We start from the raw sequence: 16289 nt of genomic DNA on the forward strand, positions 1-16289 counted from the left end.
AAAATTTGGAGTATTACTAAAATTGGAATAGTCTGCGTCTGTTTTTGATCATTTTAATCCCATCTTTTGGTACATTTTAGTAAAAAGGAGCACTGAGTTAACATAGACTGCTATGTTAGCTTCTCATGGCGACTGGCTCGTTGTTACATGCATGTCCCTTTTATCAAATAGTAGCATTTTGTGTGTAATATCTTTTAACGTTTTACATACTGTAAATCACATCACTGGTTGAATCTGCTATATGCGGAACGTCACGTGAGCAAACCCAGAAAACAGGTTAGGAGACTTCCTTCGTATGCTACGGTAATGAGCATGACTACGGTTTAATAACATATTGTTTGAAGCCGAACTGGCTTAAAAAAAAAAAAAAATACAAATTTTCTTGATGGATTTAAGTTGCCTACATGAAATCATTTATTTATACAGATATGACATGATATACTGTATGTAAACAAGAACAAAGCTTAAACCTCAAATATTTGCCATCTTTGTTGGCTCTGAGGTGACATCTTGTGTTAAAAAAAAGTAAACAAAAAAAAAAAAAAAAGACCTTGTTAGACGTTTGAAATTCCCACGGGGTTTTGTCACGGTCTTACTTCGCTATTCACCCGAGCCAGGAGGAAGTGCTTCAACCCATTTTACCGAATCAGGTCGTCGGTTGCGCATATACATACACTTGTGACGGTTAATATTTAAAATACTTGTTTTCCCTTCTTATTTGTCATGACTTGTTGTTGTTTTAACAAAATAATAATAAGGATAAAAAAGTGAAACATTGCTTGAAGTGTTAATCGAGGTTTTATGATGGTGTCGTTTGAACAAAGAAATTTTTTTGGGTGAAACTGGTACAAGGTATTTCTATTGTCAATTCTACAATATGCGTAGCACATACAGAGGATTGAGATTATGGTACTCAAGGGCCCACAGTGCTACAAAAAAATTAATAAAAAATAATAAACATCATTATAAAGAAGCTAAATAAAACTATGGTATATACAGTATAAAAAGTGTAAATTAAATGTGCAAATATAAAAGATTAGGAGACGTGCAACATAGTCAAAGTCTGATTACCAAGGCGCATAAAGACATCTAGAAATTAGACGGCAGTGTGGGGAGGTGTACGCTTGTGTGTGCATGCGCAGAGGTTGAGCGGGCAGAGAGTTCAGCTTCCTGACAGCCTGATGAATAAAACTGTCTTTAAGTCAGCTGGTCCTGGCCCACAGACTCCCCAGTCTCCTCCCTGATGGCAGCAGACTGAAGAGGCTGGGTGACATCCCTTACAATGCGGAGGGCTTTGCGGGTGAGGTGGGTGCTGTAAATCTCCTGCAGGTAGTGAAGAGAGGTTCCAATGGTCTTCTCAGCTGCCCCCACTATGCGAGAGAGTCTTGCAGCAGGATGCAGTGAGGGCTCTGTACCACACGATGCAGCTAGTAAGGATGCTCTCCATGGTCCTTCTGTAGAACGAGCGCATGATGGGGGTCAGGGCTCTGGCTCTTCTCAGCTTTTGCAGGAAGTAGGGACGCCGGTGAGCTTTCTTGGCCAGTGATGAGATGATGTTGGTCCAAGAGAGGTCCCCAGTGATGTGCACTCCCAGGAACCTGGTGCTGCGCACTCTCTCCACCGCAGCACCATTGATGTTCAGGGGAGAATGCTGGGAGTGCACTCTCCTGAAGTCCACTACAATCTCCTTGGTTTTCTCCACATTCAGGGAGAGATTGTTGTCCGTGCACCACCCGGCCAGGTGGCTCAGCTCACTCCTGTAGTCTGTCTCGTCCCCGTGGCTGATGAGACCCACCACAGTTGTGTCGTCTGCAAACTTGATGAAGAGGTTGGAGCTGTGTATCGGTCCAGGTATGTGAGGGCAGAGTAGAGGGCGGTGGTGATGGCATCATTGGTTGACCGGTTGGACCGATATGCAAACTGGAAGGGGTCCAAGGAGGGGAGGTGGGATGACTTGACGCACGAAACACTTAATCAGGATGGAGTGAGCGCTACCGGACGGTAGTCACCAAGCACGAGGGAGATGACTTCTTCGGATGATAGTAGTGTCTTTGAAGCACGTATGGACAACAGTCTGACTCAAGGAGGTGTTGAAGATGTCCGTGAAGACATCTGTGAGTTCAGCTGCACAGTCCCTAAGAACACGACCAGGTATGCTATCTGGGCCCGGAGCTGTACGTGCTTTGATCCTGCTGAGGGACCTTCTCAAGCTGTCCCGGGTCAGTCTCAGCACCTGGTCATCAGGAGGGGTTGGAGACTTGTGTGCTGTTGTGTGCCTCAAAGCGAGCAAAGAAGTTGTTTAGCTCATTCAGCAGGGAGGTGGAGCTGTCACATGTCTGTGGTGAGGGTTTGTAGTCCGTAATGGTCTGAATACCTTGCCATAGACTCCTGGTATCACTGCTGTTACTGAAGCGGTGGAAGATCCTCCTGGAGTACTCCCTCTTGGTGTACCTGATGCCATAGGACAGATTGGTCCTCAGGCCCTCCTCATCCCCAGATCCAAAAGAAGCGTTGTGGACCTTCAATAGTCTGTTCCCCACACATGCCACTTAGAATTAAGGCCAACAATTTCTATCTTGGTCTCATTAGACCAGAGAATCTTATTTCTCACCATCTTGGAGTCCTTCGGGTGTTTTTCAGCAAACTCCATGCAGGCTTTCATGTGTCTTGCACTAAGGAGAGGCTTCCGTCGGGCCACTGCCATAAAGCCCCGACTGGTGGAAGGCTGCAGTGATGGTTGACTTTCTAGAACTTTCTTCCATCTCCCGACTGCATCTCTGGAGCTCAGCCACAGTGATCTTTGGGTTCTTCTTTACCTCTCTCACCAAGGCTGTTCTCCCTCAATTGCTCAGTTTGGCCGGACAGCCAGCGCTACGAAGGGTTCTGGTCGTCCCAAACGTCTTCCATTTAAGGATTATGGAGGCCACTGTGCTCTTAGGAACCTTAAGTGCAGCAGAATGTTTTTTGTAACCTTGACTAGATCTGTGCCTTGCCATAATTCTGTCTCTGAGCTCTTCAGGCAGTTCCTTTGACTTCATGATTCTCACTTGCTCTGACAAACACTAAGCTGTAAGGTCTTGTAAAGGCAGGTGTGTGTCTTTCCTAATCAAGTCCAATCAGTATAATCAAAAACAGCTGGACTCCAATGAAGGTATAGAATCACCTCAAGGATGATCAGAAGAAATGGACAGCACCCGAGTTAATTATGAGCTTCACAGCAAAGGGCCTAAATACTTTTGTGTGATATTTAATTTTTTCTTTTTTAATAATTCTGCAAAAATTCGGCACGGTGGAAGACTGTTAGAGCGTCAGCCTCACAGTTCTGAGGACCCGGGTTCAATCCCCGGCCCAGACTGTGTGGAGTTTGCATGTTCTCCCCGTGCCTGTGTGGGTTTTCATGCGGGCACTCCGGTTTCCTCCCACATCCCAAAAACATGCATACATTGGAGACTCTAAATTTCCCGTAGGTGTGACTGTGAGTGCGAAAGGTTGTTTGTTTGTATGTGCTCTGCGATTGGCTGGTTCAGGGTGTACCCCGCCTCCTGCCCGATGACAGCTGGGATAGGCTCCAGCACGCCCGCGACCCTAGTTGAGGAGAAGCGGCTCAGAAAATGGATGGATGGATGGATAATAATTCTGCAAAAATTTCAACAATTACATTTTTTTCTGTCAATATGGGGTGCTGTGTGTACATTCATGAGGAAATAAACTTAAATGATTTTAGCAAATGGCTGCAATATAACAAAGAGTGAAAAATATAAGGGGGTCCGTACCCAGTGTACAATAATAGAGTTGAAACTGATAAACAATCTTAGAAAACGTAAAGGCACTGTATTGCACATTTAGTTCACATTTCCTGTACAGTGTTTCGCTGCTCCACATTTGGGTGGATTTCTCACTTTACAAATGAGCTTCATTAAGTTTTGGCTGGTGGCATTTATATCACTGCACGGCCTTTTAAAAAAAAAGGTTACTTTGCAGTATCATAAAATGTAGATACTACCATTCTGTACTTCTTCTCCAATCAAGAATGCATTTTGTCATTTACTGTAACATGTACAAAAAAAAAAAAAAAAAAGATGTGCACACTGAGCACATTGATGCTTTCTTTTCACCTTCTGGACTATTTTAACATGCAAACCCTGAGCTGTGTTCGTGTTTCTTACCACATGGCATGCATGTATGTTGGAGGCAAGCGAGGGCTGCTGACTGGTGTACAGTTGTATGACCTCATTATCCTCTCTGCTAATAGGAAATTGCGGAATAAGCTGGCCACCAGAAGGTCCTGGCGAAACAACTTCTGGAACAAATCTACATGCAGACAGAACAAAAGAGGTATTTAACACAAAATACCTGATTAATAAATTTAAAAACTACCTCAGATACTTAAGGAAAGGCAAGAAGGTGCACCCTGTGCATGTGTTTTGACAACAGAGGGCAGAGATCTGCAGGAAAAAAAATATTGTTTCTCTTTAATTCCTATGAAGTGACCAATATAGGATCAAAATGCAGTGTGGCACCTTGGGCCAGCATGTTTTTTCTGTGGGTTTTTTTCTCCAGGTACTCTGGCTTCGACACAATATACACCCCAAAATGCATGTTACATTAATCAAAGCCTCTAAATTACCCATCGGTGTGAATGTCTGATGTCCAGGGTGGACCCATCCTTTCCCAAAGTCAGCTGGGATAGGCTTGAGCTCAACTGTCACCATAAACCGTATAATCAGTAGAAAATGGAACGGATGCGGACAAAGCAATTTCATGCAGCTGTTTTGCTTTTTATTATGGTTATGGTATTTGATTTACAGTATGATCAAGATTGTGTGTGATACACGAAAGAAATATTTTGACAGAGCTGATAACAGTGTTTGACAATAGTCTGTGTGATTTGAATGAGGTGTGCAGCAGAGCCTCATTACTGGTATTCTCCCTGACGTGGGCTGCATCATTATCAGGAGAGCCCTGGAGGTGGGGGGTTTAAAAGGCTTTGGCAACCATCAGCATTGTCACATTGCTACTGGAGCTGGGAGCTGGTGTGCCTGTGGATATGTGCTGCATAGAAGACAGGTGGGTAATGAAAATAACTATGTGCACTGTATGAAAAACGAAAACACCAATAATAAATAACATATCTAGATCAGGTATGGCTAGCTGACGGCCAGAGTTGTCTCTCTGGCTAGTCCCAACCAAGTCCCAACTATGACTTTCTTTTCCTTTTGGCTTATCCCTTTAGGAGTCGCGCGTCATCCTTTTCCATGTAAGCCTATCTTCTGCACCCTGCTCTCTAACACCAACAGCCTTCATGTCTTCCCTCACTACATATTTCAAGCTTTTCTTCGTTTTCCTCTACCATTCCTGCCTGGCAGCTCTATTCCTCATCATCCGTCTACTAATATTCTATCACATAACATACCTGACAGTGTCCTCCACCCGTTCCAACATGCTTGGACCCGTTTCGTCACTTCCTTACCACACTCACCATTGCGCTGGACTGTTGACCCCAAATATCAATTGATTGATTGATTGAGTGAGTGATTGAGTGATTGAGTGAGTGAGTGAGTGAGTGATTGATTGATTGATTGATTGATTGATTGATTGATTGATTGATTGATTTAAACAAACCTGTCCTGTTCAGCTATTTGGCCATTCAGGATGGTGGATCTGTATGACTTTTTTGCTGGAACAGTTTTGAAATACTCTCTCTGTTTATTATAATATTTATTATTATTATTCTTATTATATTGAAAATGCAGCCGGACAGAAAAGGGTTTTAAGGGACAGACAGAGGAACAGAATGGCGAAGGGGAATAGGGGTGCAAATCACAGCAGAACAATAGTTAAGCAGTCTAGATATTTGACCACAAGTAATGTTACAAAGTCTTGTTCTTATTTGTGAACAGGGAGAAAACAGGTAGTTCTCATGCAACAACTAACCAATAGGACAAGATGAGAGTGGACCGAAAAGGACAGCGTACCCTCAGTATTTTAAGTCCTCCACCCTCGCCATCTCTTCTCCCTGTAGCCTCAATCTTCCCCCTCCACCCATCTCATTCATACACATAGATTCTGCCTTACTTCGTTCGGCTAATCTTAATTTTTCGCCTTTCCAGTGCACGCCTCCGCCTTTTTAAATGTTCCTCCACCTGCTCCCTGCTCTCACTACAGATCATAATGTCATCTGCGATCATCATCTCTGTCTTAGCATCCATTGTAGATATTTCTTTCCGTCTTTACTGTCCACCCTGGCATACGTCATCATGTCTCGTTTGGCTTTTGCCACCTCTACCTTTACCTTGCATCACATATTCTTGCGTTCTCTCTTAAGTCCACTCAGTGTCCCATTTCTTCTTAGCTAACCTTTTTATGCTTTTCTGCACTTCAAATGTCCTTCCCTTTCCTACCTTTCCTAGAAGACACACCAAGTAATCTCCTGCCTGTCTCACGGATCACTTTGGCAGTAGTCGTCCAGTCTTCTGGAAGCTCCTCCTGCCCACAGAGAGCCTTTCTCACCACTTCTCGAAAAGCTGCACAACACTCTTCTTTTCTCAACTTCCACCACTTCATTCTCTGCTCTGCCTTTGTCTTCTTAATTTTCCTCACCACCACCACAGTCATCTTGAGACACCATCATCCTATGCTGTCTACTTACACTCTCCCCTTCCACTACCTTAAAGTCAGTAACCTCTTTTACATTTCATGGTCTTCATGATCTGCAAGATGTAATTCACCTGTGTGCTTCTACTTCTGCTCTTGTAGGTCACCCTATGTTCCTGACTCTTTTGGGGAAAAAAAGCGTTCACTACAGCCAAGTCCACCATCTGTCTCTCCTTTCCTGAAAACCTACCACTTCTCCGTGACCCCTGTTTCCTTCACCAACATGTCCATTACAATATGCACCAATAATGGCTCTCTCTCGCTGCCTGAGATGCTCTGAAGTACTTCATTTAGCTCCTTCCAGAATTTCTCTCTCTCTTTTAGTTCACATCCAACCTTTGGGAAATAACCACTAATTACATTAAACATACCCTGAATTTCAAGTTTCAGCCTCATCACTCGACCTGACACTCTTTTCACCTCCAGGACATTCTCTCCCTTTAAGATGACCCCTACTCCAACTACTAACCCCAAGTCCCAACTACGATAAAACTCACAAATACATCAAATTACCAAGAACTGGCAAAATATTGTCCCCAGCTTTAAAAGAAAATCATGTTAACCACCTGTAAGCCAATTGGTAATATTTACAAGAGCTATTAATGGTTCACTTTAAGTGTATGATGTGTAATTGAAATTGGGGTCTTTGTATGACACAAACAAGATCTCTAATTTGAATCCACATAAGTGTAAATAAAATGCTTAAGTATTAATTTTGGCATAAAATAAGAATTCATGATTTTTCATTTTAACAAACTTTTATATGTTTTTGATTTTCATTAAAAAGAAAAATAAGTCAATTAGGCAGTGTATGTTCCCTGTATGGCCCAAGCTGCTGTGGATACAACATACAGTATGTTGATATACTGTACAAACCTCGGGATCATTTGAGTTGGCCATCATTGATCTAGAGTGAACTAAATTGCAGTTCTTTTGCCTGTCTCAATACACACAATGAAAATGAATTTGGATATGTGAGAAAACATTTTCTTTTTCAGCTAGTAGGGATTACTGTTACTTCTACTACTCCATTACTGCTACTATTATTGTTTTATTAGAGGTCTTGATTTGAAGTTCTCAGGAAGTTTGCTTTTGCGTGGAGAGACTAACCTCTGGGCAGCACGTTCCATGCAATGGTATCGGTGATGGCTGTGAAGATCCAATTGAGTTCACCGAGGGGAGTGCGCCTGTCGTTGAGCCTGCCAGGGATCCTGCTCACAACATAACACAACACAGACGGCTCAGTGTCAGCAGCTCACTCCATGTCACAAAGATGACTCAGAACACAAAGTGGCAATCACTCAACACTGTCACCACACACATTTGAGGGTATTTACATTTACAGGCACTTAGGCTTTAATTCAGTGAGACGGACAGACGATGAGTGCAAACGGACTCTGAATATTTATGTATGGATATACAATTGTTCACAGACCATGAATTGAGAGACAGAAGGCCCACTCAGGGAAAACAGAAGCATTTTGCAAGATGAAACCTTTGATTATTTTCGACTTAAAGTTAGTTTGTATACTGTAGAAGCACTGTACTGTACTGCATATCGTTGCTGTCCATGCATTGCCCATTTTGCTTTTTTTTAAAAATTTTTTAGAGAAAGTATCTTTTGATAAAAAGATACTTAAGATATTGGTAAAGCTTGTGATATAGATATTTTCATATCAGTGGCAATATGTACAATTTACATTTATGGTTGATGAACAATTTGCAATACAGTGTTCCCTCGCCACTTCGCGCTTCACGTTTTGTGGCTTGAGTGCTTCGCAGGTTTTTCCAAAATATTCATAAAAAAAAAAAATACAGCCATATCGGCAGCCATATTGCGGAAAGACGTGTTTTTTCTTGTTGATGCGCGCGCGAGAAGGTTTCCCTGCATGCCAAACAAAGAGATGAGTTGACTCAGAGGCTTTGTACATGCCTGTACTGTACAGGCCCTCATACAAGGCGCGTGGATTGGTTCCCGGCGCGACATTGACCAATGAGAGCAGGAGTGGATTTATACCGTTAGCTGACTGGCTGCGCATCATCGCAGCCTCACCCAGCATCTTCCCTTGTTGTGTCTTGCCAGTCTCGTCCACGCTGTTGTGTTCGCAATAACTTTTTTTGTTTAAGCAATATTTTTTTTTATTAATTAAGCAAGCCCTTACAATGCCGCCGAAGCGCTGTGCCCCTGCGAAAGCTTTCTCCGGGGCGGAAGAAGAAGATGATGACCGTCAGCGAAAAAGTGAAACTTTTAGATTTGATCAAAGAGGGCAGAAATTATGCATCTGTGGCACGCCATTATGGCGTGAATGAATCTACAGTGCGGCACATCAAGAAAGAGGAAGCAGACATCCGCAAAATGCTGAAAGTAGGACGCGAAACGTGTGGTAACTCTGCGTAATAAGAGACGGGCTTATGTCCTTGTACAGGGGAATTTTGAAGCAAAAGAAAAAACAAAGAACAACTACCCATTACCATGTTTTTCTCCAAGGTAAAACCCCAGCTACACCATCACCGCCTCCAGCAGAAGAGTCTCAGAGTGAACCGAAAGCCTCTACGAGTCAAGTGAGAGCCTCTCCTCCGCCACCAACGCAAGCCTCTTCGCGTCTCTCAGAAGCCAATGTTGATGAATGTTAATTACTGTACAAGGTTTTATAATTAAATATTTAAGTAAATACGTGTACTGTTGTAATCTTTGTCTCAAATATGTAAAGTATAAATACTGTTTACATATTTTAAACATTCTGGTACCCACATACACAGCCACGAAAATTCCTCTAATAACTTTAAACTCCATAAATTTACCTGTTTGTAACAAAAGAAAGCTTACTTAGATCATATTAAGATCCAAGTAGCGGATGCTAAATTACATGTTCACTCACGCTGTTGGTGGGTGTGTTGTGCGTGATCTACTAAGATTGCAATCTTTAACCAAGATCCCAAATAGCGGCTTCTAAATTAGGTTTACTCACTAACGAATTGCGGGCAACAGGTGTAAAGGTGCTGGAGACTGCCGTATTTAGTGGCAAGAGTTTTTTGTGCTTTAGGTAGTTCTGTGGTTTTCAATATGTAACATTTGGGAGAGCTCGGCAAGTGCAAAATAAAGTTTGAAGTGATGGAATTAGAAGTGTTAGTGAAAGACAAAAACAGATTACAGAAGAGAAAAGGTGACAGTAATACATTACTCTAATAATTTTGGGGAAACCAGCCACCTCATCAAATTCTAACTCGCCGCGAATGGGTGCAAATTGGATATGTCTGCCCATCCTATTTAACACTGCGTTTACACCTTGGGACAGCATACCAGAAAAACTTCTCTCCGAGTGGCGAGCATCAAATGCTGCAGTGCGCTGAAAAGACCCATACGCACGGAAATTACATCACTGAATAGAGAATGTCCTGGTCATTTTTGTTTCTGGCATTTTAAAAATGTTTGCACGAGTGGAAAAGTTCTCCCCCCTACCTCTCATCTCACATCTACTACTCTGGCTCGGCTGTGCAGGCCAGTTTGTACTTGCCTTTCAGACGCAGTATTTAAACATGCAAAATCAGCAATTAATCTAAATTTTGATAAACCACATTTCATGTTTATTTAATTTAGTAGCACATACTCTTCCCAGAATGCACAAAATGAACTAATTTTGCACAACTGGGTGCCCTCAGACAATAGATCACATTTCGCATCGGTTTGCATTAGTAATAAAATTTTGCAGTTGCAAAACCTTTAGTAAATGAGGCCCTATGCGTTTATTATGGGCTAGTGAGTCAGTCTTTTTACATTTTAAACATTCAAAATTTGGGGAGTAGGCTTTATGTTTACTAGTGTGGAGGTGTGCCAAACAAACTTAAAGGAGACATATCATACATCTTCTAGTGCTCCCCATTATTGGCACCCCTTCATTTCTTGCATAACATGTATATATCTTCAGAAATAAATGGAAATATACCAAACTTATATCATCAGGATCTTTTAATTGGAGGTCCAAAGTAATTTAACAAAGATTTTTTATTTCAACTTGGACATTGTAATTTCAAAGAAAAGAAAAACTGAAAACAGCATGTGCAGCAATATTGGCACTCCCTCCTTAGTATTTGGTTGTACACCCTTTGGCAGCGATGACAGCCTCCAAATGATTCTTGTATCCATCTATAAGCTATATGCACTTCTCATGTGGCATTTTCTCCCATTCTTCCTTTGTAATTTGTTCAAGTTCTTGCACATTTGCAGGGTTCTTTCCCCCAACGGCAGATTTCAGCTCCCCCAAAAGATTTTTAATTGGATTGAGACTCATTGGTGGCCATTTTAAAACAGTCCATTTTTTTCATTTTCAACCATTACTGTGTGCTTTTAGATGTGTGCTTTGGGTCTTTGTCTTGCTCAAGGACCCATGATCTTTGCCTAGAACCAAGTTTTCTTGCACTGTGTAAGATATTTCGCTCTAAAATCTCTTGATAATTTTTGGATTCCATGATACCTGTGGATGACTGACAAATGTGCTAACCAGTCGGTGGATGACTGGTTAGCACATTTGCCTCACAGTTCTGAGGACTGGTGTTCAGATACTGGCCCCGCCTGTGTGGAGTTTGCATGTTCTCCCCGTGCCTGGGTGGGTTTTCTCCGGGCACTTGAGTTTCCTCCCACATCCCAAAAACATGCGTAGTAGGTTGATTGAGGACTCTAATTGCCCGTAGGTGTGAATGTGAGTGTGAATGGTTGTTTGTTTCTATGTGCCCTGCGATTGGCTGGCGACCGGTTCAGGGTGTACCCCGCCTCCCACCCGAAGATAGCTGGGATAGGCTCCACCGGCCCGCGACCCTAGTGAGCATAAGCGCTAAAGAAAATGGATGGATGGATGATACCTGTGATACAGTCATGGACACCAGTACCAGATGTAACAGCGCAGCCCCACAGCGATAACGGATACTCCACCATGCTTGAGTAGTGTTCATTTTCTTAAAGGCTTCATTGCGCCGTCTGTAAACATAGTGTTTGTGTGCATTTCTAAAAAGCTCTATTTTTGTTTCATCTGTCAATAAAATGTTGTTTATCATTTTCTCTTTTGTATCAAACAAGTTATCTATGCAAAAAATGTGGTTTCACTTGATTAATTTTATTCATATTCCACATTTAGTAATTATCATGTTTCATTCATATTCATTCATTCACATTCACATTCACGCCTACGGGCAATTTAGAGTCTTCAATTAACCTAGCATTCATGTTTTTGGGATGTGGGAGAAAACCGGAGTACCCGGAGAAAACCCACGCAGGCACGGGGAGAAGATGCAAACTCCACACAGGTGGGGCCAGGTTTTGAACCCCGGTGCTCGGAACTGTGCGGCAGATGTGCTAACCAGTCGTCCGCCATGGCGCCGCATCAAATTCAAAATGAGTGAATTGGTGGGGGGAAAAAAAAAAGTTTGACAATGTGTTTTGGGTTGAGGTATTTTAGGAACAAGGGGTAAAGTTTATATGGGAAAGCAGAGCTGTATATTTTTCTTTCTCAAATCTTTACTCAAGTGCATATAATCCACATAATCAATTTTTTACTCAAAACTCTTCCTTCACATCACAGTGTCAGATTGCATAAAGATTTGTTCTTCTCTTGCTCAAACATGCCTGCTTTCTTTACACAGATTTACTGAGCTTCATCTTGAACTTTACTCCTTGCAGTCAGGCTGCTTAGATAGTTGGCTCCCAAATGCTGTCATTATTGGATTTTTGTTCAATAACTCAGTCAAATCTTTACAGCTCTCATATAATGTTCTATTTTTTATGACTTGTGCACTCTGTTTAATTATACATTCCAGCAATACCATTCTTGTAGGTCTGAGTAAAATATGTATACATATGCGCATGTATGTTACCAGAACTAAAAAAAAAACGGCTTAACTCGTTCCCATGAAACATTGTGGAGGATTGCGTCTTGGACCAAGTAAGGAACCATTGTGATTGTTTTAAATTTAAGCAGTGAAATAATCACTGACTGATTACTTTAGCACCTGTCAAAGTTGTATGCTGAAAAATAAAAAGCAAATGAGCAATCCCAGGTTGCCTTCATTTGGCAGGTGAAGAGCGAAGAAGCACATAGATAGCTGACCCTTGCTTCGTTTTCATAAACCAAGTGCGGAAAAATGAAGAATTAAAATTTAACCTCATTTTGAACAGATGATTGATCATGAAGGTATATTTTTACTACAGTTTTATGATGCATAGATGTGCTTGTAAATCAACTTAAACATGTTAAAACAGACATATAGTACGACTGAATTTCTGCTGCAAAATCTGCCAATAGCGCACCTCCATAAGTATTGGAACGGCAAGGTTTTGTTTCTTCTCTACTGACATAGATACACAAACGTATAGTCAATGATTTTATTCCAATATATAAATTTGTGTGTGTATAATTTGGACACCAGTTTTGAGTTTTCCATTCTCAAGAAAAAATGCCTGATCTCAAACATACTTTGCAAAAAGAGCTCTCCAAATACCTACAGTTAAGAATTGTTAACGTGCATGAAGCTGGAAAGGGTCACAAAAGTCTATGGTAAGATATTGTCTATGAATTGAGAAAGTTCAGCCATTTGCTACTCTCCCAAGGAATGGCAAGTCCTATTAAGATGATTGCAACAGGTCTGTGCAACGTGCTCAATCGGGTGAAGAAAAATCCTAGACTCTCACATGATAACATCTATGTTAACAAATCTACAATAAGTCAAACATTAAACAAGAATAGATGCCATTGGCCTGGATGTTCCACAGTGTTACTGGCAAACTATTGTATGAACAGATCAAAGACAAATTGAGTTTCTAGTCAGGAACACGCAACCCTATGAGTGGACAAAAAAAAAAAGGCACAGTACGCCACACCATCAGAACCTAACCCAAGTATGAAGTATGATGTAGGGGACATCATGGTTTGAAACTACTTCCTCAGGGCCTGGACACATTTCTATCATTAATGGAAATGGAAGACATTTCGCAGTACAACTTAAGAGTAGAAAATGGGCGACAGAACAGCACAATGACCCACCAGACAGAAGGAAATAAACAACTAAATGTCTTCAACATAAGAAAATACACCTTCTAGAGTGGCCCAGTCAGTTCAGAGTTCTGACCTCAACCTGATTGTGATGCTGTGCCATGACTTCAAAAGAGAGTTTCCGACAAAACATCCCAAGAATATAGCTGACCTGAACTGGTTTTGTAAAGAGGAATGGTCCAAAATGCTTCCTGATCATTGTGCAGGTCTGATCTGCAACTAGAGGAAATGTTTGGTTGAGGTTAGTGCTGCCAAAAGAGGAATAACCACTGACTGAATCCAAAAGTTCATATACTTTTTCCACCCTGCACTGTGATGTTTATGATGTTCAGTAAAAACATGGTACTAGGTCTGTGAGGTACTAGGTAAAGAATACTGTCTATTGTTGTCATTTACATGAAGGTCAGATCACATTTCATGATTTATGCAGAAATCCAGCTAACTAAAGGGTTTGCACACTTTTTCTTGCAACTGTATTTACGGTTTCCTCAGCCAATTTAGTTCACAGCTGTAATTTTACTCTCTGCTGCACAGACACAATCAGTTTTGATCTACTCAAATCTGGAAATGACAACCAATATAAATCTGGGAGAGTGTGCCTAAGAGCAAAACATGTTCTTTGCTCAGCCAGTTGGCAGCAGCCCTTTCCTTAAGAAATATGCAGCTTTAATTCTGCCAAACTACCCCTGCTTTGGCTGGAAGGTGGAAAACAAAGGTAGAGAATTGTAACTCCATGGTGACTATCAACAACATGGGGGCTGACAACAGGGAGTAGAGCCCAATTTAGACAAGACAGATATTGAGAAAACAGACAATGTTCTCTATGGACTTTGTTGCCATGCATGCATATACAGTAAGTAGAAGGAAAAGTATGTGATCCACACAATTATTTATTTCCATGTTTTTACTGAACTCAACATATACATTTCACAGTACAGGGTGGAAAATGTATGTTTTAAAAGTGGTGAATCTCCTTTGGTAGCAATTACCTCAACCACCTGTTTGCTGTAGTTGCAGAATAGCCCTGCACAACTGTCAAGAGGAATTTTGGACCTTTCCACCTTACAAAATAGGTTAAATTCAGCTATATTTTTGGGATGTTTTGATGGTGGTGTACAATCCACACAGTAGCCAGTACTGGCTGTGGATGAATGGCGATGTGCATTGATGGTTGCATCTGATTGGTCAAACTGTCTTGTCTTTATATATTGTGCAGCCCTGGTTAGAATGCGCTAGAGATTGTAATTCTTTAGCCGACATTCAAGGTTTCTTTATTTTTAGTTCATTTTTTTTTTACCACTCATAGAGAGAATGGGAACAGTGCTGAACTTTCTCTATGTATAGTAGGGCTTGGCGATATGGGAAAAAATCCTAGCACAAGATTATTTTTCATATCAGTCAATATCGATATCGATCATGATATAAAACAACTCACTTTTTTTTCCAATCTTTATCGTCATCTTGCTGATCAAAATCTGACCATAAACTGATGACCATCAAGGCATTCACTGCAGATACTTTTGTGACCCTTTCCAGCTTCATGCAAGTTAACAATTCTTAATAGTAGGTATTCTGATAGCTCTTTTGTGTAAGGCACGGTTCCCATTGGTGTGTTTTTGCACAGCAGGGCAACTTTAAACAAAATCTTCAAAATTATCAAATTGATTGTATTCTAGGGTGGCTCACTCCTGACTCCAGCTAACTCTTGGAGAAGTCATTAGCCTTTCCTAGGAGGGGTGACATATCAGTACTTTTTTTACACCCTGAACTGTGACCGTTTACAAGTGGCGCCCATTACAATTCATCGCAAAGGTTGTGTGTCGCATTGGCATTAAGAAAAATTTAACTTTCAGCCGCATTACAACATTTATCACTTGATTGATGTACAGGACAACCAATCTAACATTTGATTATTTCTGACACATGGGTCAGCACGCATGTCCATTAAATAGAGTTGCCCCGTTTGCCTAATTTCTACCTACTGAACTGAAGGGTAAAAATAAATGGGGGAGGTTGACCAGTAAAAGGCCAAAACACTTCCACTTCAATACGGAATGGGAGTAGGACATTTGTTTCATTTAAAGTGCATTTGCCTCATTTGAATGTTTCCCATTGCTATTCTGAAGAAGGGAAATGTGGAGCGTAATTTTAATTTTTCTGTGTGAGCCACTTCATTGTTAAAGACAAGAAACCCTTCGAAACGGAGAGATGATAAAAGAGGCATGCATTGAAGCGGCTGATTCGTAGTTTTGAGACTATCCATTTTTATTATATTTTTAAACTACTGTCCAGACTATGCATCCCTGGCTGATTCAGTGCAAGTCATCAGAGTAAGGTAATGATAAAAACACTTATTGTGCAATATGGGTTCAGGTAGTAAGAAAGGGACACCAAATTATATTGTACATATAAAGGATACTATATATATATATATATATATATATATATATACACTTTTATATGTACATATCTATAGTAGGTAGATCATATTGGTATGGTTATTTATAGTACTTATAGTACTAGCTATTAAGTGTGGTCACCCTAGGTTTACATGGTGTGCCCAACAAAAGCACAGAAACATAACTGTTTGTGTGG

General features: G+C 41.1%; 1 protein-coding gene across 3 annotated transcripts in view; it reads right to left on the reverse strand.

The window, feature by feature from the left end:
* rptor (regulatory associated protein of MTOR, complex 1) overlaps positions 1–16289 on the reverse strand; it is a 152831-nt gene that overhangs the window by 84237 nt on the left and 52305 nt on the right. For all 3 annotated transcript variants that reach the window (XM_061680157.1, XM_061680158.1, XM_061680156.1), the window contains exons 9-10: positions 7765–7865; positions 4167–4311 (exon numbers count right to left, since the gene is read on the reverse strand). In XM_061680157.1, coding sequence (XP_061536141.1) covers positions 4167–4311; positions 7765–7865 — 246 coding nt within the window. The remainder of the gene's footprint in view (positions 1–4166; positions 4312–7764; positions 7866–16289) is intronic.

This window comes from Phycodurus eques, chromosome 6, assembly GCF_024500275.1.
Source record: "Phycodurus eques isolate BA_2022a chromosome 6, UOR_Pequ_1.1, whole genome shotgun sequence".
NCBI lineage: Eukaryota > Metazoa > Chordata > Actinopteri > Syngnathiformes > Syngnathidae > Phycodurus > Phycodurus eques.